The sequence below is a fragment of the Mobula hypostoma genome, chromosome 23 (genome assembly GCF_963921235.1).
Source record: "Mobula hypostoma chromosome 23, sMobHyp1.1, whole genome shotgun sequence".
NCBI lineage: Eukaryota > Metazoa > Chordata > Chondrichthyes > Myliobatiformes > Myliobatidae > Mobula > Mobula hypostoma.
The window spans coordinates 31,784,699-31,805,008 of record NC_086119.1 but is presented as its reverse complement, the minus strand read 5'-3'; the positions used below and the strand labels follow the sequence as shown (position 1 = coordinate 31,805,008).

General features: G+C 41.9%; 1 protein-coding gene across 2 annotated transcripts in view; it reads right to left on the bottom strand.

Moving 5' to 3' along the window:
• Positions 1–2,568: 2,568 nt before the first annotated feature.
• c23h11orf54 (chromosome 23 C11orf54 homolog) overlaps positions 2,569–20,310 on the bottom strand; it is a 39,272-nt gene continuing 21,530 nt past the window's right edge. For both annotated transcript variants that reach the window (XM_063031802.1, XM_063031803.1), the window contains exons 5-8: positions 19,780–19,956; positions 18,221–18,370; positions 9,202–9,315; positions 2,569–3,311 (exon numbers count right to left, since the gene is read on the bottom strand). In XM_063031802.1, the coding sequence (XP_062887872.1) occupies positions 3,156–3,311; positions 9,202–9,315; positions 18,221–18,370; positions 19,780–19,956 (597 nt within the window). In that variant the 3' untranslated portion in view covers positions 2,569–3,155. The remainder of the gene's footprint in view (positions 3,312–9,201; positions 9,316–18,220; positions 18,371–19,779; positions 19,957–20,310) is intronic.

Here is a 20,310-nt window from a genome sequence, read left to right as displayed (position 1 = left end):
AGTGAGGCCTTATCCCGACAGTGGAGGAGGCCATGGATGGACATTTTAATTCCACTTCCCAATCCCATTCCGATATGCCCATCTATGGCCTCCTCCACTGCTGGGATAAGGCCACACTTAGGTTGGAGGAACAACACCTTATATTCCGTTTGGGTAGCCTCCAACGTGATGGCATGAACAACGATTTGTCAAACTTCCTTTCACCATTTCCCAACCCCTTACCCCTCTCTCATGTTATCTCCTTGCCCGCCCATCGCCTCCATCTGGTGCCCCTCCCCCCCTTTCTTCTTTCTTCCATGGCCTTCCGCCTCTTTCACCAATCAACTTCCCAACTCTTTGCTTCCTCCCTCCCCCTCCAAGTTTCACCTATTGCCTGGCGTTTCTCTCCCCCTCCCCCAACTCCACCTTTCAAAATTACTCCTCAGCATTTTTTCTCCAGTCCTGCCGAAGGGTTTCGGCCTGAAACATCGACTACTTTTTTCCATAGATGCTGCCTGGCCTGCTGAGTTCCTCCAGCATTTTGAGTGTGCTGCTTGCATTTCTCAAGGTCACTGAATCACCAGAAAAACAAAGAGCAAACCTGCAGGTGCCTGATCTGCCGCCTTATTCGGCATCCAATATTTGTGATATTAGTAGATAAAAAGAATGCTTATCCAGTGGAAATAAATGAACACTGTAGTTTTACCAAACAAAAGAAACTTGCAGACTTAGCTCAAGGCCAAGCTCAAGTTTATTCTATTTTTTGCAGTCCTTTGATCTTGAAATGCCAGACTGCTTCCTCAAACATTGGAAAATAATTATCCCTTAGTCTTGACTTATTCTGTTCAACATTTGCGGATTGCAAAAACATAAATTTGTAACATCTTTAGATCTACGCTGATAAAATTTTCCCTGTTGTTAACAAATTGTTTATTCCTCTCCATTCTTCTCAGTTCTCTGTATCTTTGTAATTTAAATGTCTCAAAGTGCCAACACCTTGAGGAGCTATTGTCCAATTCCCGCCCGCAGTCTATCAGGAATTTGTATGTTCTTCCCCTTAACCACGTGGGTTTCTTCCAGAATTCCTCCCACATTCCAGAAAGATATTCAGATTAAGATTAAGGTTAGTAAATTACGAGCGTGCTACGTTGGCACTGGAAGCATGGTGACACTTGCCCCCAGTGTGACCTCAACTGTGTTTGTTGTTCATGCAAACATATTTCACTGTATGTTCTGATGTACATATGACAAATAAAGATAATCCTTCTTTCTTTCTTTCCTCCACTTTCCCATTTCATCAGTGTCGTAAATTTTAAAAATACATCAAATAAGAAAGATTTGTGTAGCAACCTTTTAGGTGTAAAATCAGGTCAAGATGGCGCCAGCAAACCGTTCCTTTGGTGATGTCTTCCAGATAGTCCATGAAACTGTTTACTTCACTTCCTGTACAACTCCTCTTTGCCTTAATGGTTTCTGGAACTGTTAGAGCCTGCAATTTACAGTTTGGAGATGACTGAGTGACCTAGTGCTCTCTTGTCTCCAAGAACATTCTAGGAGATGAGCATGGGTCTCGTGGCGAAGCTTAGAGATCAACTCCAATTAAAATCTCCGTTAATCACCAATTCAAGCGTCAAGGCAGATTGAAACATCCAGGTGAGTGAGGGTTCAGCACCGACTGCCTGCATGTCGCCGTGCTGTGACAGATCTCTGCCAGATAAGGTGTCTTCGTGTGGTTGCCTGTCTCCCCGCTACTCTGCCTCAGCATTCGAGTTGCCCCCTTCTCCCTCAAGGCCGTCAGGGGATGTTACCAAAGATCTGCGATTTATGGACTCTTTTTCAGTTTTATGTTTTTTATATTCTGTTTTCGCCGCTTCTTTCTTGTCATTGAGTGATTTCATGTTGGGTGGAGGAGGGGTTGGGGTTCACTGATTTGTCCTTCCAGTTCACCAATTTGTTTTTCCTGTGTGTGTCCGGGGGGGTGGGGGGGGGCGTGGTTGATGCTTTTGCTGTGCGATTTAAGCTTGATGCAACTTGTAAGTTTTTGAGCGGGAGGGTTGGGGTTTGATGTTGTCACAGCTCGCTGATTTGTTTTTCCGCGTGGGGGGGGCTGTTGATGTTCTTGTTGCCATTACGATTTAAATTTGAGGCAATTTGTAAGTTTTTTTTGTGCCGGGGTGGGGGAGAAGTTTAAACTGACTTCCATGGTTTTGTTTCACGGCTATCTGGAGAAGACGAATCTCAGAGTTGTAAACTTAGATAATAAATGAACCTTTGAGGATGCCACTCCCATGCTTCATATTGTGGCTCCAACTAATTAAAATGTATCACCATCCTTCCAAAAAGAGGTGACAATTATGTCGGTACTAATTTGAAATTGCCAAGTAATTAACAAATTATCTGAATATTAAATGAAGGTAAATTAGGGTAATTTTCTTTGATTTAATTAACAAAAAAATTCAGAAATAATCAATTTTAGATTTTCCTATCAAAATCTGTACTTATTATTCCATCTCAGACTATCAAATTTTCTGATATTTCTTCAAAATGTCTTTATATTTTGGGTGTTGAAGTATTAAGAATAAAACACTGTTTCTATCTACTGTACTTTTTATTCACAAGTAACGGATCCCGGAGGCTCTAAGTTGTTGAATCTTAATTCTGAGCCATAAATAGTAAAAATGTCCTTAAGCATTCACTTCAACAGGGGCACTTACATTTATTTCATACAACTGCAATTTACGACACAATTCTGAACAGTATTCTGTACAAATTAGACACCATGTCAATCAACGATCCATTTTCATGCCCAGCTTTAACCTGCATTTACCATTAAACTATGGAAAAAAATAGATCACAATAATGACTTCAAATTCACTTCGCTGTCACTGAAAACCCTGTAATCACTAATACTTTAGCCAAGATTCACGCACTTTAAATTCACTCACCAGACAATCCAAATGGACCATAAATGGCATAATTATCATTTCACACTAAACCAAACATAATGGGGAAATTTAGTACATTCGTCTTTATATGTAACCGTAATCCTTATCAAGACATTTTATGGAAATCATTACAATGGCATGGATGTTTCAACATTCAGCTCTGTCTAGGAACTGAGAATGTTTCCATAGTTTCAAAATGATTGGCTAGAAATGCTGCTAATCACGTCCAATTTAAGTTTTCTTTGGTCGATCAATGCGATAAAGGAAGTCTGCTGGCAGGAAGTAGCCCAGGTATTCCACAGTTTCCGGGGTGGTGTCGTAGTGGTAATGTCCACCCTCTCCATGATGGCTGAAGCAATGGGTATGTTCAACCCGGAGATCAAATCCCTTCAGATAAAAAAAGGCGGATTTTGTTAATTAGTCAGAATCAGGTTCCGGTTTAATGTCATTGAATTGAGTTTATTTCTTACATCCTTCACATACATGAGGAGTAAAAATCTTTATGTTATGTCTCCATACAAATGTGCAATCATAGTAATTTATGATAAATAGAACTGTCAATGTAATATAGAGTACACCCAAGTCAGTGTGAGGTCATCAGTCTGATGGCCTGGTGGAAGAAGCTGTCCCGGAGCCTGTCGGTCCTGGCTTTTGTGCTGCGGTACCGCTTCCCGGATGGTAGCAGCTGGAATAGATTGTGGTTGGGATGGCTTGGGTCCCCAATGATCCTACGGGCCCTTTTTACACACCTGTCCTTGTAAATATCCTGAATCATAGGAAGTTCACAACTACAGATGCACTGGGCTGTCCGCACCACTCTGCGGCAGCAGTACAAGGCATTTACAAAGACAGGTGTGTAAAAAGGGCCTGAAGGATCACTGGGGACCCAAGTCACCCCGACCACAAACTGTTCCAGCTGCTACCATCAGGGAAATGATACCACAGCAAAAAAGCCAGGACTAACAGGCTCTGGAACAGCTTCTTCCACCAGGCCATCAGACTGATTAATTCAGGCTGATACAATTGTAGTTCTATGTTGTATTGTATATACTATTCACTCTAAATTACTACAAACAGCACGTTGCACATTTAGACAGAGGCATAATGTAAATATTTTTACTCGTTATGTATATGAAGGATGTAAGTAATAAAGTCAATTCAATTCAGGGAAAATAAATATGGAGAGAAAAACAGAATTACTGTAAGTATATGTCTATTAAACAGTTAGGTTAAAATAAGTAGCGCACAAGACCCCAGAAATAATAGAAATGAAGAAAAAATATAGAAGAAATGACATCAAATACAGGAGAGACAGTAAAAATAAATGTACTTCAAGCTCCTGGGTCAGCACAGATGTAATGGGCCAAAGGGCCTTTTTCTGTACTGTACTTTCTGTGACTCCATGATGCCAGTAAAGGCTTTGCACCTCTCTGCTGCACTTGCATTGGAAAACTGCAAAACCAACTAAGCTACATACATTGGCTTTGATTAAAACTAAGACAGAAATGGAAATATGTTGCAATTTTGCATCTGCTTGATCAATGCAAAGATGTGTCAACGGAAGTAGCTTAATCTTGAGCGAGTTTATTGCTGCAGCTTCTACCATGAAAGAGAAATGCAAAATCATCAGTGGCAGCCAACCCAGCTGGAAACCATTGGCATAATACTCAACTGCACAGTTTGCAATCTAAAGGCCAAAATATCATTCAAATAATTCATGAGATGCATCAGCTGTCTTTAATCACTTTCCCTCACATCATCAAAGAACAAAAACACTCCTACCAGGTGAAGCTGCAATTCACTTGCAATGTGATCTGCCTTACTTAGGTGAAACCAGATGCAAATCACTCTGCAGAACAACTCCATTCAGTAGGTCAGGGTGCCCCAGAACTTCCAACTGCCTGCCATTTTAAATCTCCATTCCAATCCTGCTCTTACTGTTTTCTTTGCCTTCGAAGGCTGCCTCAGAGAAGGCCTATGCAAGAACAGCATCTTAGACATGATACAGGTCTTTCCCATTTTTATCTTAACAGGCCAATTCTGAAGGAAGTTCATCAACCTAAAACATTCAATCTTTTTTTTCTCTCTCTCTTGCTCCACAAACACTGCCTGAATGTTTCCAGCGTTTTCTTCTGTTTCAGATTTTCAGCAAGGGCTGTGTTTTCTGCCTCATTGTTCCAGCCCCCTTTTCATCCTCCTCTCTCTCCACCATCTTCGTCGGACATGGCCGAGCCTTCCGCAACTTACAGCACCATCAATAGTGTCAGCCCTGATGAAGGCTCCCGGCCTGAAACGTCAACTGTTTGCTCTTTTCCATGGATGCTGCCTGATTTTCTCGAACTTGAGTCCTTCAAAAGCATCTTGTGCTTTCCCGGCGCATATGACAAATAAATTCTTCTCGGGCTTCCAGCAGGGTACAAGTATCGATTATAACTGATCTTTCAATGACAAACTCTGCCATCTTCTTCGGGGATGATGCCTGGGCATAGCTAGTCCAGTGGTGTTTACAGTGCCTATAAAAAGTATTCACCCCCCCCCCCCGGAAGTTTTCATGTTTTATTGTTTTACAACATTGAATCACAGTGGATATAATCTGGCCTTTTTTGACACTGATCAACAGAAAAAAAATCTTTCCTGTCAAAGTGAAAACAGATCTCTACAAAGTAATTACCGCTGATCTCTCCGGGTAACCCAAACGAACACACCTCCTGTGCTTTGGCTGCAGCAGAACACTGCATTTTCAAAAGCCATAGTACTGACTTCAACGGCACAAAACTACTGTACCGCATCAATAGATTTTGGGACTGCCTGATAAAGGAAGCTTTTGAAATAAAACTAGAGGAAAAGAACTTTAACAAAGGTCTCACTCAAAGTAAGAACTGGAACTCAATTGTAATCACGGTGGGAGAGCGGAAACCTGATTGGATGAGGACGAACCAATCAGGAGGGACAGAATACAGGGGTATAAATACCACCCCACTAGATATGCCCAAGCATCATCCCTAAAGATGATGGCAGGATATGTCATCGAAACATTGGCAATAATCGATATCTGTAGCCAGCTGGACGATAGAGTAGAGTCTATCAATGTCATTCAGTCTCTTTTGATCTCTGTCACAGACATTCTCAGTGTTCTCTCCCCCTCTCCTCCTCAGCAACATCAAAGATGTTTGACTTCTAACATTACCTTGTTAGCTCCTGGATGACTAATTTGCTGACTCTCTCACTCCACAGATGATTCCTGATAGCTGAGTATTCCCTGTGAGCAGCAGGGAATTTATTTAAGTGATTTATGTTTACACAAGCAACTAAAATTCTAATCTTCTTCAAGCAGTTTACTGGGTGATTAATTAGCCTGGCCTAAAATCTATTTCCGAGTGAAATACTTTAAGTACCTACTCAGTTACTACTGTGTAACTCCAGAAATAGAGTTGGGCACTTCCCAATTTGAGTTGACTTTGCTCATCAGATGCTATTTATGCACATCATGTTGCACCATTTCCCATGTAATGCACTGCTTGAAGTACCCCTGGTGTAATCCCCATTCCCCTATAAGTCCTAGTTATTAGCACTACATGGTTAATTACTTCTACTTCCATTACATTACATTCCTTTCACCCATACCACTACCTCTACGATACACTGCATTAATCACCCTCACCTCCACCTACTGAATTTGCTTTTCAGAGCTCTGCCCAGTTCCCAGTTAACCCACGATCTGGCCTCCTGAACATGTAGATTTCCCAACTCCCCTTCCAAGGAGTTGCTCCCGGTGCGGCCTTCTATATATTGGTGAGACCCAACGCAGGCTGGGAGACCGTTTCGCTGAACATCTTCGCTCTGTCCGCCAGAGAAAGCGAGATCTCCCAGTGGCCACACATTTTAATTCCACGTCCCATTCCCATTCTGATATGTCTATCCATGGCCTCCTCTACTGTCAAGATGAAGCCACACTCAGGTTGGAGTAACAACACCTTATAATCCAACTGGGTAACCTCCAACATGATGGCATGAATAATTGACTTCTCTAACTTCCATGAATGCCCCTCCTCCCCTTCACACCCCATCCCTTATTTATTTTATATATATATATTTTCCCCCTTTTTCTCTCTCTCTTTTTTCTCCCTCTGTCCCTCTCATTATAACTCCCTGCCTGCTCTCCACCCTCTGGGCTCCCCTCCCCACTTCTCCTTCTCCCCAGGCTTCCCATCCCATGATCCTCTCCCTTCTCCAGCTCTTAGATCCACCCCTCCCCTCCTGTCTTCTCCTATCATTTCAGATCTCCCCCTCCCCCTCCCATTTTCAAATCTCTTACTATCTCAGTTAGTCCTGACGAAGGGTCCTGGCCCGAAACGCCGATAGATGTTCCTATAGATGTTGCTTGGCCTGCTGCGTTCACCAGCACTTTTTGTGTGTGTTGCTTGAACTTCCAGCATCTGTAGATTTCCTCGTGTCTCCCCTTTCAAGGCCCTGATCTCAATTCAACCCAGTGAAATGTTCCCCGCCCCATGCTGGGATCACAGGAAAATACGAACCTGTTCTATTGTAGCACACTCAAGCTAGGTACAGTTATTAAGCTAATGTGAAGCTGGATGCAACTGATCCCATCACAGGTACATTGCTTCAGGGTTAGGGCTAGCGCCATGTTAACCCCAATTTTTTTTAATATAACACATTCCTAATTCCAGGTCATTATTCATTTAATATTGTATTGTAATTCAATATGAAGCTCATTCCAGCAAGTTTCCAAAATCTGAAGAGTGTCAGCTGAAGGGAAAATAAAACGTTTTTCTTACTATTTTCTTTTCCCCTCTTCCTGCGGTTGCACTCTTTTCTCCCCCATGGAATGCAGTCTACTGACTCACCACAAGCACTGGGAACCCTGAGTTATTGACAGTGACACCTACAAACAAATGAGCAGGAAACACTATGGATGTAAGGGGCAGGAATATTGGCAGCTAATATTCTGCACAACTCCACAGACACCGATCCACTTCCCTGGCCAAAAACACCAGAACTTAATACTTTCACATTAATTTCTCCATCGCATGTCTATAAGCTTATCAAAAGACACTCTGAAACTGAAAACTTTTTATAAAATAAGTTCATATCACAAGTGATTTTATAAAGCGAGAGAGAAGGCGCAAATGGAGAGATTTGGTAGACCACCGGACGGGGTGAACTCAAAGCAAGGCTCCAAAGGGCAGCGACGATTGGAGGAGGTCGATGGTGAACGATCGACCTATGAGTGAGCTCCAACTTTGCGCACAGACTGTTTAATAAGACTGGGCCCTTTTTCTCTCTTCTATTTCGTTCCTCCACTAACCATATAGTCAAAGTAAGAGTTATAAAGCTTAATCATTTAATCACATATTGTGTACTGTTTGTTATTTCGTGGTACTGATTTGTAACAGAGGATACATCGCGTAGCATCCACACAAACGAGATTTCTTAAGTTTGGCCGGGCCGGGGGTTATCACCCCCTATATTAAGCGGCTAGGCGAAGCGAGAGTTACACTAATCAAAACCGAAACTGTTTCAGTATAATTATGTAGTATTAAACTAAATAGTTCCTAAGGTTGTCATAGCCGGGGGTGGTAGTGGGGATAAGCTCCCACTACCTAAAAAGTGCTCCAGATGGCATGCGACTCTAACAGCCTCTGACAACCAAGTCCAGCTCTCGACCTTCACATGTGCTTAGCTACTAGGCCCAGTGGAACTGTTTCTACTGACAAAAGAAGGGGAAAAGGCAGACCACTGGTGCCTCAAAACTGGTTGCTTCGGACAGGTGGAGCTCATCGGCCTTGGACGGCAGCCCGCCTAGGAGAAGGAAAGCTCGGATTTTAAACCTCCGCTGCCTTGCGGCCATACCCACCCATGGGAAAGGCTTCAGGAGTAAACCCCGAGGAAGAAATCTGGAGCCAGGGTCCCTAAGGCAGTTTGATGCTGTTTACAACTTCACTCTGGCAATCTCTGCGACGATACTGGTGCCAAGCTGTATCGGCACTTGTCCTTCCCTTGGACTACATCAGTGATGTGGAGAGGGGGAACCCGCTGCATGGGCAACAGCCAATTCTTCAAATCTTCCCGCCCAGGCTTGCACCCTGGAGAGGACACGGTCCTCCAGAGGTGCAAACCCATGATCCCCTGGGATTGATGGCTGCCTACTACTATTAAACTAAATTACAGAAATCAAATAATCAAGCGTTAATTATTCTGAATTTGAAGTGCTTGAAAATGTAACGTTTGTAATAGATGCTCAGCCATTGTTACCTACCAGGTCATGAGACACAAACACTGACTGGCAGATGAGGGGAGCACTCATGTCGAAGAATTTCAGCCAATTGATTACCTCCTCATCACTGTTCAGAGGACAGGGAGAAAAGTCAGGCTGGAAAACAGAGAGAGAGAAAAAAAAATCAAGAACTTTAAATACTTAAAACAAAAAAAATACTAACTATATCAACAGAGGTACTTTTAATGATACTGTATCATATTACATTTGTGCACCCAACTTTAGTTTTAGAGAATAAATTGCTAGCTACCCAAGATAGAACAACTGATCAGATTCCTTGCTAAAGTGGCTCCAAACAGTGGAGAAGCTTGCCGTCTCTTGGACATTGAGCGGTAATTCAAACCCCGGGAGTAATCTTCTGAGGTCGCAGTACGGTACAGCCCACCGAGCTGAATTATATCATCATGATGTCAACCTTACATTGATAATGCTACTTCACGGATAAAGAACATTTTTAAGAAATGCTTTTTTCTCCTGTCAATGGTTTTATCATGGAGCTTGGGAACAACTTAATCAACAAAGGTTAGGCAATTTCTTGGCAGTGTGGATAGGTTTCTCCTAATTGGGCACATGGTTCACAATGGTTCCAAAGTTGAGGAGCCCCACTTTAGACATGTTCCCCACCAACTCAGTGCATCTATTTATCAGAACCTCAAGGAAATGGAAATGCTTAATTGACACATTCCCTTTAGAGTTGGTTTCTTTTTCCCCATCTAGACTTAGTACCAAGAAGTGGATAGCTTCTTTAGTTTATTCAGCTGGAGGCAAAGACCATAAGATATAGGAGCAGAATTAAGCCATTTGGCCCAACGAGTCTGCTCCAACATTCCATCATGGCTGATTTATTATCCCACTCAATCCCATTTTCCTGCCTTCTCCCAGTAAGCTTTGATGCCCTCACTAATCAAGAACGTATCAACCCCCACTTTAAATACACTCAATGACTTGGCCTCCACAGCTGTCTGTGGCAATGAATTCCATAGATTCACCACTCACTGGCTAAAGAAATTCCTCTTCATCTCTGTTCTAAAGGGACGTCCTTCTATTGGTGGCAATACCATTATTTATTTGCCATCCTGGAGTGGTGTGAACTGAGGAGGTAATTAAGAGTCTGAAGTCACATTTAGCCCAGACCAAGTAGGAATGGCAGATTTTCTGCCCCAAAGAACATTAGTAAAACAGTCAATTTTAATTTTCTTCCTATACTTTCATGGTCACCATTAATGGTTCAAGAATATGTTTTTCCTCTATTTTTTTTTCATTACTTGAATTTTCATTCCACTACTGTCATGGTGGGATTCGAATTCAAGTTTCCAAAAATCAATAGTCTAGCCCTCTGGCAACTATTCCAATAATGTAACCACTGTGCTCTTGCACTGATCAATTGCATGCTGCTTGCTTGGTATCCTTATCAAAGCAAGCAGCATATTGAATGATTGATTACTAAATTTAATATTCCATCTTTGGATCTAAGTACAAACAGCATCTCAAGTGGCTCCGGCTGCATGCAAAAATCCACTTCTCGTTAAAGTTGGCACATAAATTGGGTGAAAATTCTCTTCACTACCTTGGCTTCTGAGATCCCTCTAAAGATCCCCCCTGTTATTTGGCAGTGAGGAATGCATGATCCCAAAGACGGCAGGATACCTTTGAGTAAAGTTTTTCCCAAAAGCCCATTGAAATGCCGTTAGTTCTGGACCTTTAAAGGTGGACTGAGTCCTCCCATAAATAATGCTCCTGATTATTCCTGGAGTTCACCAAAAATGAACATCCAATGCAAAGAAAATCAGTGTTATTTACCTTGACTTAAAACTGGCCAGAACTGTCTTCTGAATTAAAGAAAAATGTCCTTTGCTGTTCTGGGTAAGGTTATTGGCGAGTCAGAGTGATGGACGGATTTTGTGGTGAGTGGAATCAGATCAGGGCGCTGAACTATGAGGGATACTGCTAGCCATCACTGTCATTTGTTCTCAACACCTGAGATTGCAGACAATTAAAGCTTGCTCATCAAGGGAACAGGGGCTTGTTTGTTTTTGAAGAAAACTAACAGAAGTCATCATACGTGGATGCCACAAACAACAACCCATCTTGTTCCACCCAATCTAAAAATACTGTCAAACCTGAAGCCCTTCTGGTGAAGCGGTACTGATGAGACTGTTCAGCCGTGTATTCAAAGATACCACCAGGAGCCCAAGAAATTGACTGCTTCTGAGAAATTTCCACCACCTGATGTTTCAACGGCACCAACTTAAACCTCACTTGTCTTCAAGAGTCTGGCAGCACATTTGGAAGTATAAAGCAAAGGAGTGGTGGGAAGGGGGCCTGGTGTCAGAACAGCTCCGAGTTATACATAGAGGCAGAAATCCAGAACCCTAGTAACCTCAGGCATCTCAGATAACTCTGCATTCAAACCAGGAAAATCTAGACAGCAAGTTGTTGGAATTGCTGTGTCTGTGCACAACTACGTATCAATTAAAGAAAGCAACGCATGCAGGGAATGGCTTTAACTGGGAGGGGGGAGGGGGAGGCGGAACAGATCAATATGTAGCGTTAAGGGAGGGGGTGACATTGCTCTAGGAGATAGATCCATACATTACATTTCTTTCCCCTTTAAACATGATTTCACAGTAACAGTCCATAACTAACTTCATAGTCCTAAAGATTCAGTCAATTAGGTGGCGTTCTGTTTCTTTCAGGATAGTACTTCTGGACCTGTGGAATGTCATCAGGTTTGGCAGGTGTTATATCAATGATAATGTTCTCATAATGCCTCTGGACCTGTGGGATGGCATCAGGTTTGGTAAGTGTCTTGTCTAAGACGAAGTTCTTGGTTTCCGGTGTCATGTTACTGTCAGTGACATCATCACTGTGAGGCAAGTCCAGTGACTGTGATGCGTTCATCCTGTTGGATGCAGTTGACTCAGCTGTGTTCTTCAGTCGATCATCCAATATCCATGTATGATCTCCAACATCCACTGTGTAACATCAGTGGTCCAGTTTTTGTAGCTATCCTACCAGGTGTCCATTTGTCTTCTTGGTAATCACGCACTAGGACTTCCTGTCCAATCTCGAAGCTCCCTGCTGCTTTACTTAGCAACTGATTGACTCTTTATTCTGTACTTCCCTCCGGAAGCTTGGATTCAGGAGATCTATGTGAGATCTCAGATTCCAGCTCATGAACAGCATTGCAGGTGTTTGATTTGTCATTGCATGAACAGAGCTCTGATACACAAAAAGGAAGCTGTCCACCTTGTGCTGCAGAGAAATGTCCTCCTTGTCCATCACTGTAATGGACTTCCTGAAGGTTTGAGTAAACCGTTCAGCTAACCCACTCATTGCTGGGTGGTGAAGAGCTGACTTGAAATGTCTGATGCCATTTTTCTTCATGAACAGTTGGAATTCTTCTTTTGTGTATTGTGGTCCATTGTCACTCACAATTTGATCTGGTAAGCCATTTCTGGTGAAGATCGTCTTTACTAAGGTGGTTGACTTTATTGATATAACCTCCGGCCACTTAGAATGAGCATCCACAGCAATCAGAAATATGGAGTCTATGAATGGCCCAGCAAAGTTAGTATGTACTCTTTGCCTTGTAACAGTGCCTGTGGGGGTGCATTTTGAACTTTTTGGCATCCTGAACAGCTTTAGGCCAAGTTTTCAATCTGTTTATCTATTCCCGGCCACCACATATAGCTCTGGGCAAGACTCTTCATCTTGACTGTATCCAGGTGTCCTTCGTGCAGATTCTCTAACACTCTGGTGCACAGTTTAGAGGGGACCACAACATGAGATCCACACATCAGTGTTCTTTGACATACCAACAGTTGGTCTCGTCTCACTGAGTACTCTGGAAACATAGGGTTACCATGAGCTGGCCATCCTTGCATGGCGCATTCACAGATTTTTGTCAATGTCGGGTCATTCCCTGTTTCACTTTGCATTTCAGAATTTGGTACCAGCAACTGGTCCACCAATACAGTATGGAACACTCATGTTGGGTCACGGTATAAAGACTTTTCTTCTGCAGTTATCAGTGGTGGAAGACGTGACAAGTCATCAACGATTCTGTGTTGTTTTATGCCCTTGAACACTATGTCATAAATGTGGGCTCCTGGAAACAGTGCCCAGTATTGTAACCGAGTAGCAGTCATCACTGCAATTCCTTTCCTGGGATTGAAAATGGACACAAGGAGCTGGTAATCTGTCACTAGTGTAATCCTCTGTCCGTAGAGGTGGTGATGGAACTCTTTATTCCCTATACTAGACCTAGGGCCTCTCGGTCAATCTGTGCGTAGTTGCATTCTGCGCTCGTTAGTGATCTTGAAGCAAATGCAATTGGGCATTCAGATTCATCTTTCATAGTGTGTGACTCAATGGCTCCAAAAACATATGGGGATGTATCGCACGCCAGTCTGATGGGCAGGGATGGGTCGGGTCATAATAGGTGAGCAGTTCATCAGATGTTATTAGTCTCTATTTCCTAGAATGTTTTTTCACATCTTTCTGACCTTTCGCACTTTGCTCTTGTCTGTAACTGTGCATTCAATGGATGCAGCACTGTAGCAATGTTTGGGAGAAACTGGTGGTAGTAGTTTACAAGGCCCAAGTATGACCTGAGTTGTGGCATATTTTCCAGTTTGGGTGCCTGTAGCACAGCTTCAATCTTCTCTTGTGACTTATGTAAGCCTTGTTTGTCAATGACATGTCCACAATGTGAGACTTCATTCTTGAAAAACTCACATTTCTCTCTCTTTGCACACAGACCATACTCACTCAGCCTGGCAAGCACTTTACCAAGGTTCTGGAGGTGCTCCTCGTCATTTTTGAGAGTCATGATGATGTCATCAAGGTAACATTGTGTTCCTGGGATATCTTGGAGCACTTGGCAAAGAGCAATGGACCAAATTGCCGGAGCTGATGCAATGCCAAAGACAAGACGATTATACTGGAACAGTCCCTTATGAGTGTTGATTGAGAGGAACTTCCTACTTGACTCCTGTACCTCCATTTGCAGATAGGCTTGTGACACGTCAACCTTTGAAAACCTCTCCCCACCTCCCGAAGATGCAAAAATGTCTTCCATTTGTGGCAGAAGATACTACACCGGATTGACGCTCACCTGAAAATCCCCACATACACGAACAGCTCCAGCCTTCCCTTTCTTGATCATCGGGACAATGGACGTGACCCAATCACTCCACTCAACTTTGAAGAGAATTCCAGATGCCTCCAAGCTCTGCAGTTCAGCATCCACTTTAGCGTAAGGCACCGGGTGTGCTTTATGGAATCTTGATGATGCTGTTTCATCCAGTTCAATTCTGGTCTCTTGTCTTTGAGTTCACCAATCCCCTTCTCAAACACCTTCTCATTAGCAATAAGCATCTGTGCCAGTCCCTGGTTAGTGCTACCATTTGGGCTGCCATTGCCTGTTGATGCCACACTGAGAGCTTAGACTGAGTGCCAGTCAAGTTGGATTTTTCTCAACCATTCACGTCCAAAAAGTGCTGGCCCTCCACTTTTCAATACATAAAGCTCTAACTGTTATGTTTGGCCTCCATATGTCACATTTACTTTCAGTTTGCCTTTGGGAGACATCTTTTCACCCACGTAAGTCTTTAGCATCGCTGGGGTCTTCTCTAATGTATCTCAAAAATCAGTCTGTCGTAGTCAGCCTCTGGAATTATGGACGTCTGGCCTTATATCTATCTCCATTTTCAGTTTTCACCAGACACATCTGTTGTGATCCAGGTGATTTTGTGATCTGCTTCAGTTATACTATGCAGTTCTAGGCACAAAAGTTCACCTTTGTCAGACTCTATGTTGTCTGATTCTGTTTTACACTCGGTAACTTTAGGCATTTACTTATTTTGTGTTTGAGACTTTTCACTCGGTTGTATTTTTAGTCTGCCTTGACCTTGTCTGTGACACTTTCTGCAAACTTTTTCCTTGATCCAACAGTCATTGGCATCATGGGGGGATTTGACCCATCAATAACATTATTGGCTTTCTGCACCATTCAGAGACATTTTATGCATTTCGTATTCTAATCTCCTTTTCTGTAGCTCTGCCACATCTTTTGCTGCAGCCTCTAATGATACTGCAATGGTCAATGCCCATTCTAAGGTTAGGTCTCTTTCGGATTGTAGCCTCTTTTGAGTGCTTTGGCTATGCATGCCACATATAATGCATCAGAAGTCACAGTACTGAGAAAGTTTGCACAGATTTGCAACGTATTCAGAAAGGCTTCCATCTTTTGACTGGTTCAGTTTGTAAAATCTGGATCTCTCAGCTATTACCAGCAGTTTAGGACTCAAGTGATTTGATTTTGTAAAATGTTAACAATTACGTCGAACATCGTTTGCTGGCTTTGCAGGGGCTACTGTACATTCTTGCACCCATTAAGCTAAGAAGAGACGGGGCTTTCTTTTGCTCCTCCACATTGTTCGTGTTACAATACAGTTCCACCCTCTCAATATACAACCACAGCTTTCATTAGTTGGCATCCATCTGTCTCAAAGGACAATGGGTGATGATCATCATCATCACAAGCCTGGGTGGAAGGTATGGAGATCCTGAGATGCCCAGTCATCAAGCTCCTCCTCTCGGCTTCACCAGTGTAATCCAAAGGAAAGCCTTTGAAGCAACACATTTGGCATCAGCTTGGATGCAGGAGCTGCTGGAAGAATGTTCAATGACGTCCAGCCGCCTTAGGGGCTCCATTCCGGATTTGCTATCTGGGTTTACACCTGTCGCCTTCATCTCTCCCGAGGCTACCCACAAGGCAGTGGGGCTACTTACCCATAGTTGGAGATCTGGTTCACGAGCACCAGGGCGTGTCCACACACTGGTGGGCCTGTGTGCTACATATGCAGGGGCCAGACCTCCCTATCAGCTGTAGTTCAGCCTGAGTCCAAAAGGAGTTCAGTTTCCGTGTGTCTTCAGCGAGGAGGCACTACACGAGGCTTGCTATTGGTGAGGTTATGTACTGGCAGGGAGAGACTTACACACTCAGCTTTTCTTTTCGCAAGACTGCTTGAAAGCAGCAGAAGCTGAAAGTGAGAACAACAGGCACTACCCACTACACTACCACACTAGACACATCACAACAACCATAAGCACTACCAAATTGGTCAACTTTCTGGACTGAAACTGTCGCCACATTTTCACTTTAAATTCAGCCCATTCTTCACTGTTACTCACGTGTCCTTCGGCTTTCTCGTGCTGTTTAACACTCAGTGTTTCGTCTTATCACTGTCGGTGCAGGTCGTGATATTCTCTGACACTCAGGTTCGTACTCATAGGAAATTTGTTGTGTCTGTACACAACCACTTATCAATTAAATAAAGGCACGCACTCTGGAGATGGCTTTAGCTAGTGTATTCACATTGCAATGAGAGAGAGAGAGAGGTAGAGAGAGAGACAGAGAGAGAGGAGAGAGAGATAGAGAGCGATAGAGAGAGAGAGAGATAGAGAACAGTGTGCATGTGTAGACAACATTGCAATACATAATGCTGAGGGGAGGTCACTGCTCTAAAAGAAATAGATCCATACATTACATGAACAATGGTTCAGATCCTTAGGGATGATTTTTTTTTCATTCATTCATGTCAATGACCAAGGACCAGAGCTTATTTCTCTCATAGAGTGAGAAGCAGAAATAGAGAATGCTGTAAATACTTAGTAGGTCAGGCAGCTTCTGTGATGAGGGGAAACAGAGTTAGTGTTTCAGTTTGATAAACTTCCATCAAAATTGAGGGAAATTACAAATTAAAATTTATTTTAAAAGGAAGAGAGTGAAGTGAATATCAGGCCATGGAGTGCAAGAGAGAATGAATGAAATGGGTGGTAGGAAGTAGATGAAAGCAGAGAAGGACAGCAAAATAAAAAAACATTGACTAAGCAATACAAAACACTGCAAGTGCTGGACATCTAGAAGAAAAACAGAAAACAGAAACTGGAATTATTCAGCAAATCAGGCAACATCGGCGCGGAGAAAAATAATTTACATTTTCATCAGATCCAGAAGTTAAAAGTAAGATGGTTGGAAGGTGCAGAGAAAGGGAGGGAGGTGCAAAGGGAAGCAAGAGAGGTGATTGACATGAATGTGTCAGAGGCAAAAAGTGGAAGGCTTAAGATGACTAAAAGCCAGAGGAGGTGCAAATACAAAATAATTATCTAAAATTACCAATGTTGACTGTGCTGGAAATGCTCAGTACTCAAAATTTCTGAACTCACTGTCCAACTCAGATGATACCTCTAGTAACTAATGATACCCCTAGTCAGAAAGTAGTCCTGATGGACAGAAACTGAGACTCCCTATTCAGAAGAAAAACTATCAATGGGATATATATAACTTTATCTAAATTTGGATATTCATAAACAATGGTGAGCTCCTATGCATGTTGAATATTCAAGGCAACTATTAAATCAATCTTTACAACCTTTACAAGCAATTTAGTGGTTGTAAAATATTATCTTAGAGATAAGCCATATAAATTATACATTAGAGAAGATATCGCTTTCATTTAAATTAGTAATAAGTGTTTGAATGTGAGGAATCTTGAAACGTAATCAGAAGCTTGTGTATACATATGATTACGTTGTGATCAGAATATTTAACAACAAACCAGGAGAACGTTTGACTACTGGGTCCATGTTGGTTCCCAGGATAGCAAACCCATTTGTCCTATTCTTCCTGTGCCCCATGGCTTGAGTCTAACACAAGCCCATTAATTCTGAATTTTTTTTGCCATTTATCTACAGAAAGGAATAATTTACATTGAATGATTAAACTACCAGAACATCTTTAGGATATGAGAAGAAGCTACAGCCAAAGAGGAAACATTGAACCACATAGAGTTAAATGCTCCTTTCTCTAAGTAGCTCGTGTCTACGTTTCCATTAAGCATTATGCATCTGAATAGGAAACTGTGCGGTGTTCTTATCCCTCCCAACCTTTCCAAACATAATTTCAGTAGAGACAACATGCGTTGGTACTTACCATAACATGAATCTTGGTCTTTCCCTTCTGAATGAGGAATGTCCCTCCCATTGCTACAGGTTTATCTCCAAATTGTTTTGCAAGTGCTTCTCTCATGCAGCTTACGAAGTTACTTTGTCCTGTTCTTCTACAACTCCTTACTTCCACAACCTAATCAACAACAGCATCAAACCACAAGTCAAAAATCAACCTGAAGAATCTGTGTAAATCCATTATAAACCCACTAACGCAATGTAAATACGTACACTGAAATCGCACTTAACAAAATTAACCACAATTGTATAATCAATTTCTTATTAAATCATGCTGTGTCATTTCAAGCTACCACAAGAATTTATTAATACACCAACTTGATCACTATATATTTGCAAATAAAGACATAAAGTTTGACAAAAATAAACATTAAAATACTCATGAGTAAAACTTTCTCGAGCTTCCAGCCAGATATAGGTATCAATTTTAATCAACGTTTCAATGACAGACTCTGTCATCTTCATCAGGGTTGATGCCTGGACATATCTAATCCAGTGGTATTTATAATGCTTATAAAAAGTATTCACCCTCCCTTGGAAGTTTTCAAGCCAAGGGACTGCCTGGTGAAGGAAGCCATTGAAATAAAACTAAGGGAAAAGAATTTTAACGAAGACGAAGGTCTCGCTCTAGAACTGGAACTCAATTGTAAACAAGGTGGGACAGCAGAAACCTGACTGGATGATGACTAACCAATCAGGAGGGATGGACGATAGGGTTACAAATACCACCGGACTAGACGTGCCCTAGCTTCAACCCTAATGTAGATGGCAGAGTTTGTCATTGAAACGTCAGTTGAAATTGATACCTGTACCCAGCTGGAACCCCAAGAAGAGTTTATTTGTTGTATATGCCGAGAAAGCACTAGATCCTATAGAATACACATTAAAATTATTGTCCAGTGGAGCATACAGATTAAGATAAGAATATTAATGGAAAAGTCTGCAACGATATTATATTTCCATATTCATGATATTTTGGCATGAATGAGTTATTGATACCCTCTTAGCTGCCAGTTGGTAGGGCAAACAAATCTGATTATTTTTAATTGGCAATGTGTAATTGGCCCAGCTCAGAACCTTACATTATGCCAATCTTTGAACAGAGCATAGGCCACTTCCTTTCCCATTTCAAAGATGAATTCCATGTCCGAGAAACATTTTAAGACCACATCCACTTCTGTCTTTCGAATTTAGCCCCATTATTGGTAGAGAATTAAAATTCAAAGTAATGGAAGTAACTATAAAATTAAATCTAGTAACCATGAAATCACTGGATGGTCAAAAAGGAAAATAACACATCTGGATTATCAGTCTCCTTCATGGAAAGAAATCTGACGGCGTGGTCTACAGGAAACTCGAAACTCATCAGTGAACTGCCTCCTTTGTGCAGGGTCAATAAATCCAACTATTGTCAGTTAGGTCCAGATCCCAAGAGTAAAATAAAAGAGGAAGTTTGAATATGTTAAAAACTCATCAACACGGAACGTACAATCACATAGGTAATATATGGAGTTATGCTTCACTCACCTTTCCAGGTTTCCCTTCACTGATGTACAAATTAGCCAGTAATGCAAAATCGCAGGTCTTATACTTTTCCCCATATTTCTCCAGGATAAACCCACCTGTGGCTGGGTCTATTCTGGCACTGTAACTGTGATTCACCTCAGGTTTCCCATTTCCTTTAGCGAAGACATTAGGCATAAGCTAAAGCAAAACACAAAAAAAATGTACACATTTTTATATAGAACATCTTACATAGAGTGTTATATAGCTGAGCTCCAAATGCACTGTTACATTTACTGTAAACTACACTGCAGTTTTCGGTTAAAACACAGTACATTAGTAATTTAGGAAAAGTGAATCAATGTAAGCCCCGCTTATTGTTGTCACAGATGAAGTCTCAGAAACTTGCGGATTCAAATACTGCTCTCAACCTACAGTGTTAAAAAAAAGTTCAGCCCTTGTATTACAAAAAAAAAGGATATTGATCAATGAACTTAGAATTTTTATTTACGAAATATGTGCTTCTTTTATTCACAGCACAAAGCTCAAACACAT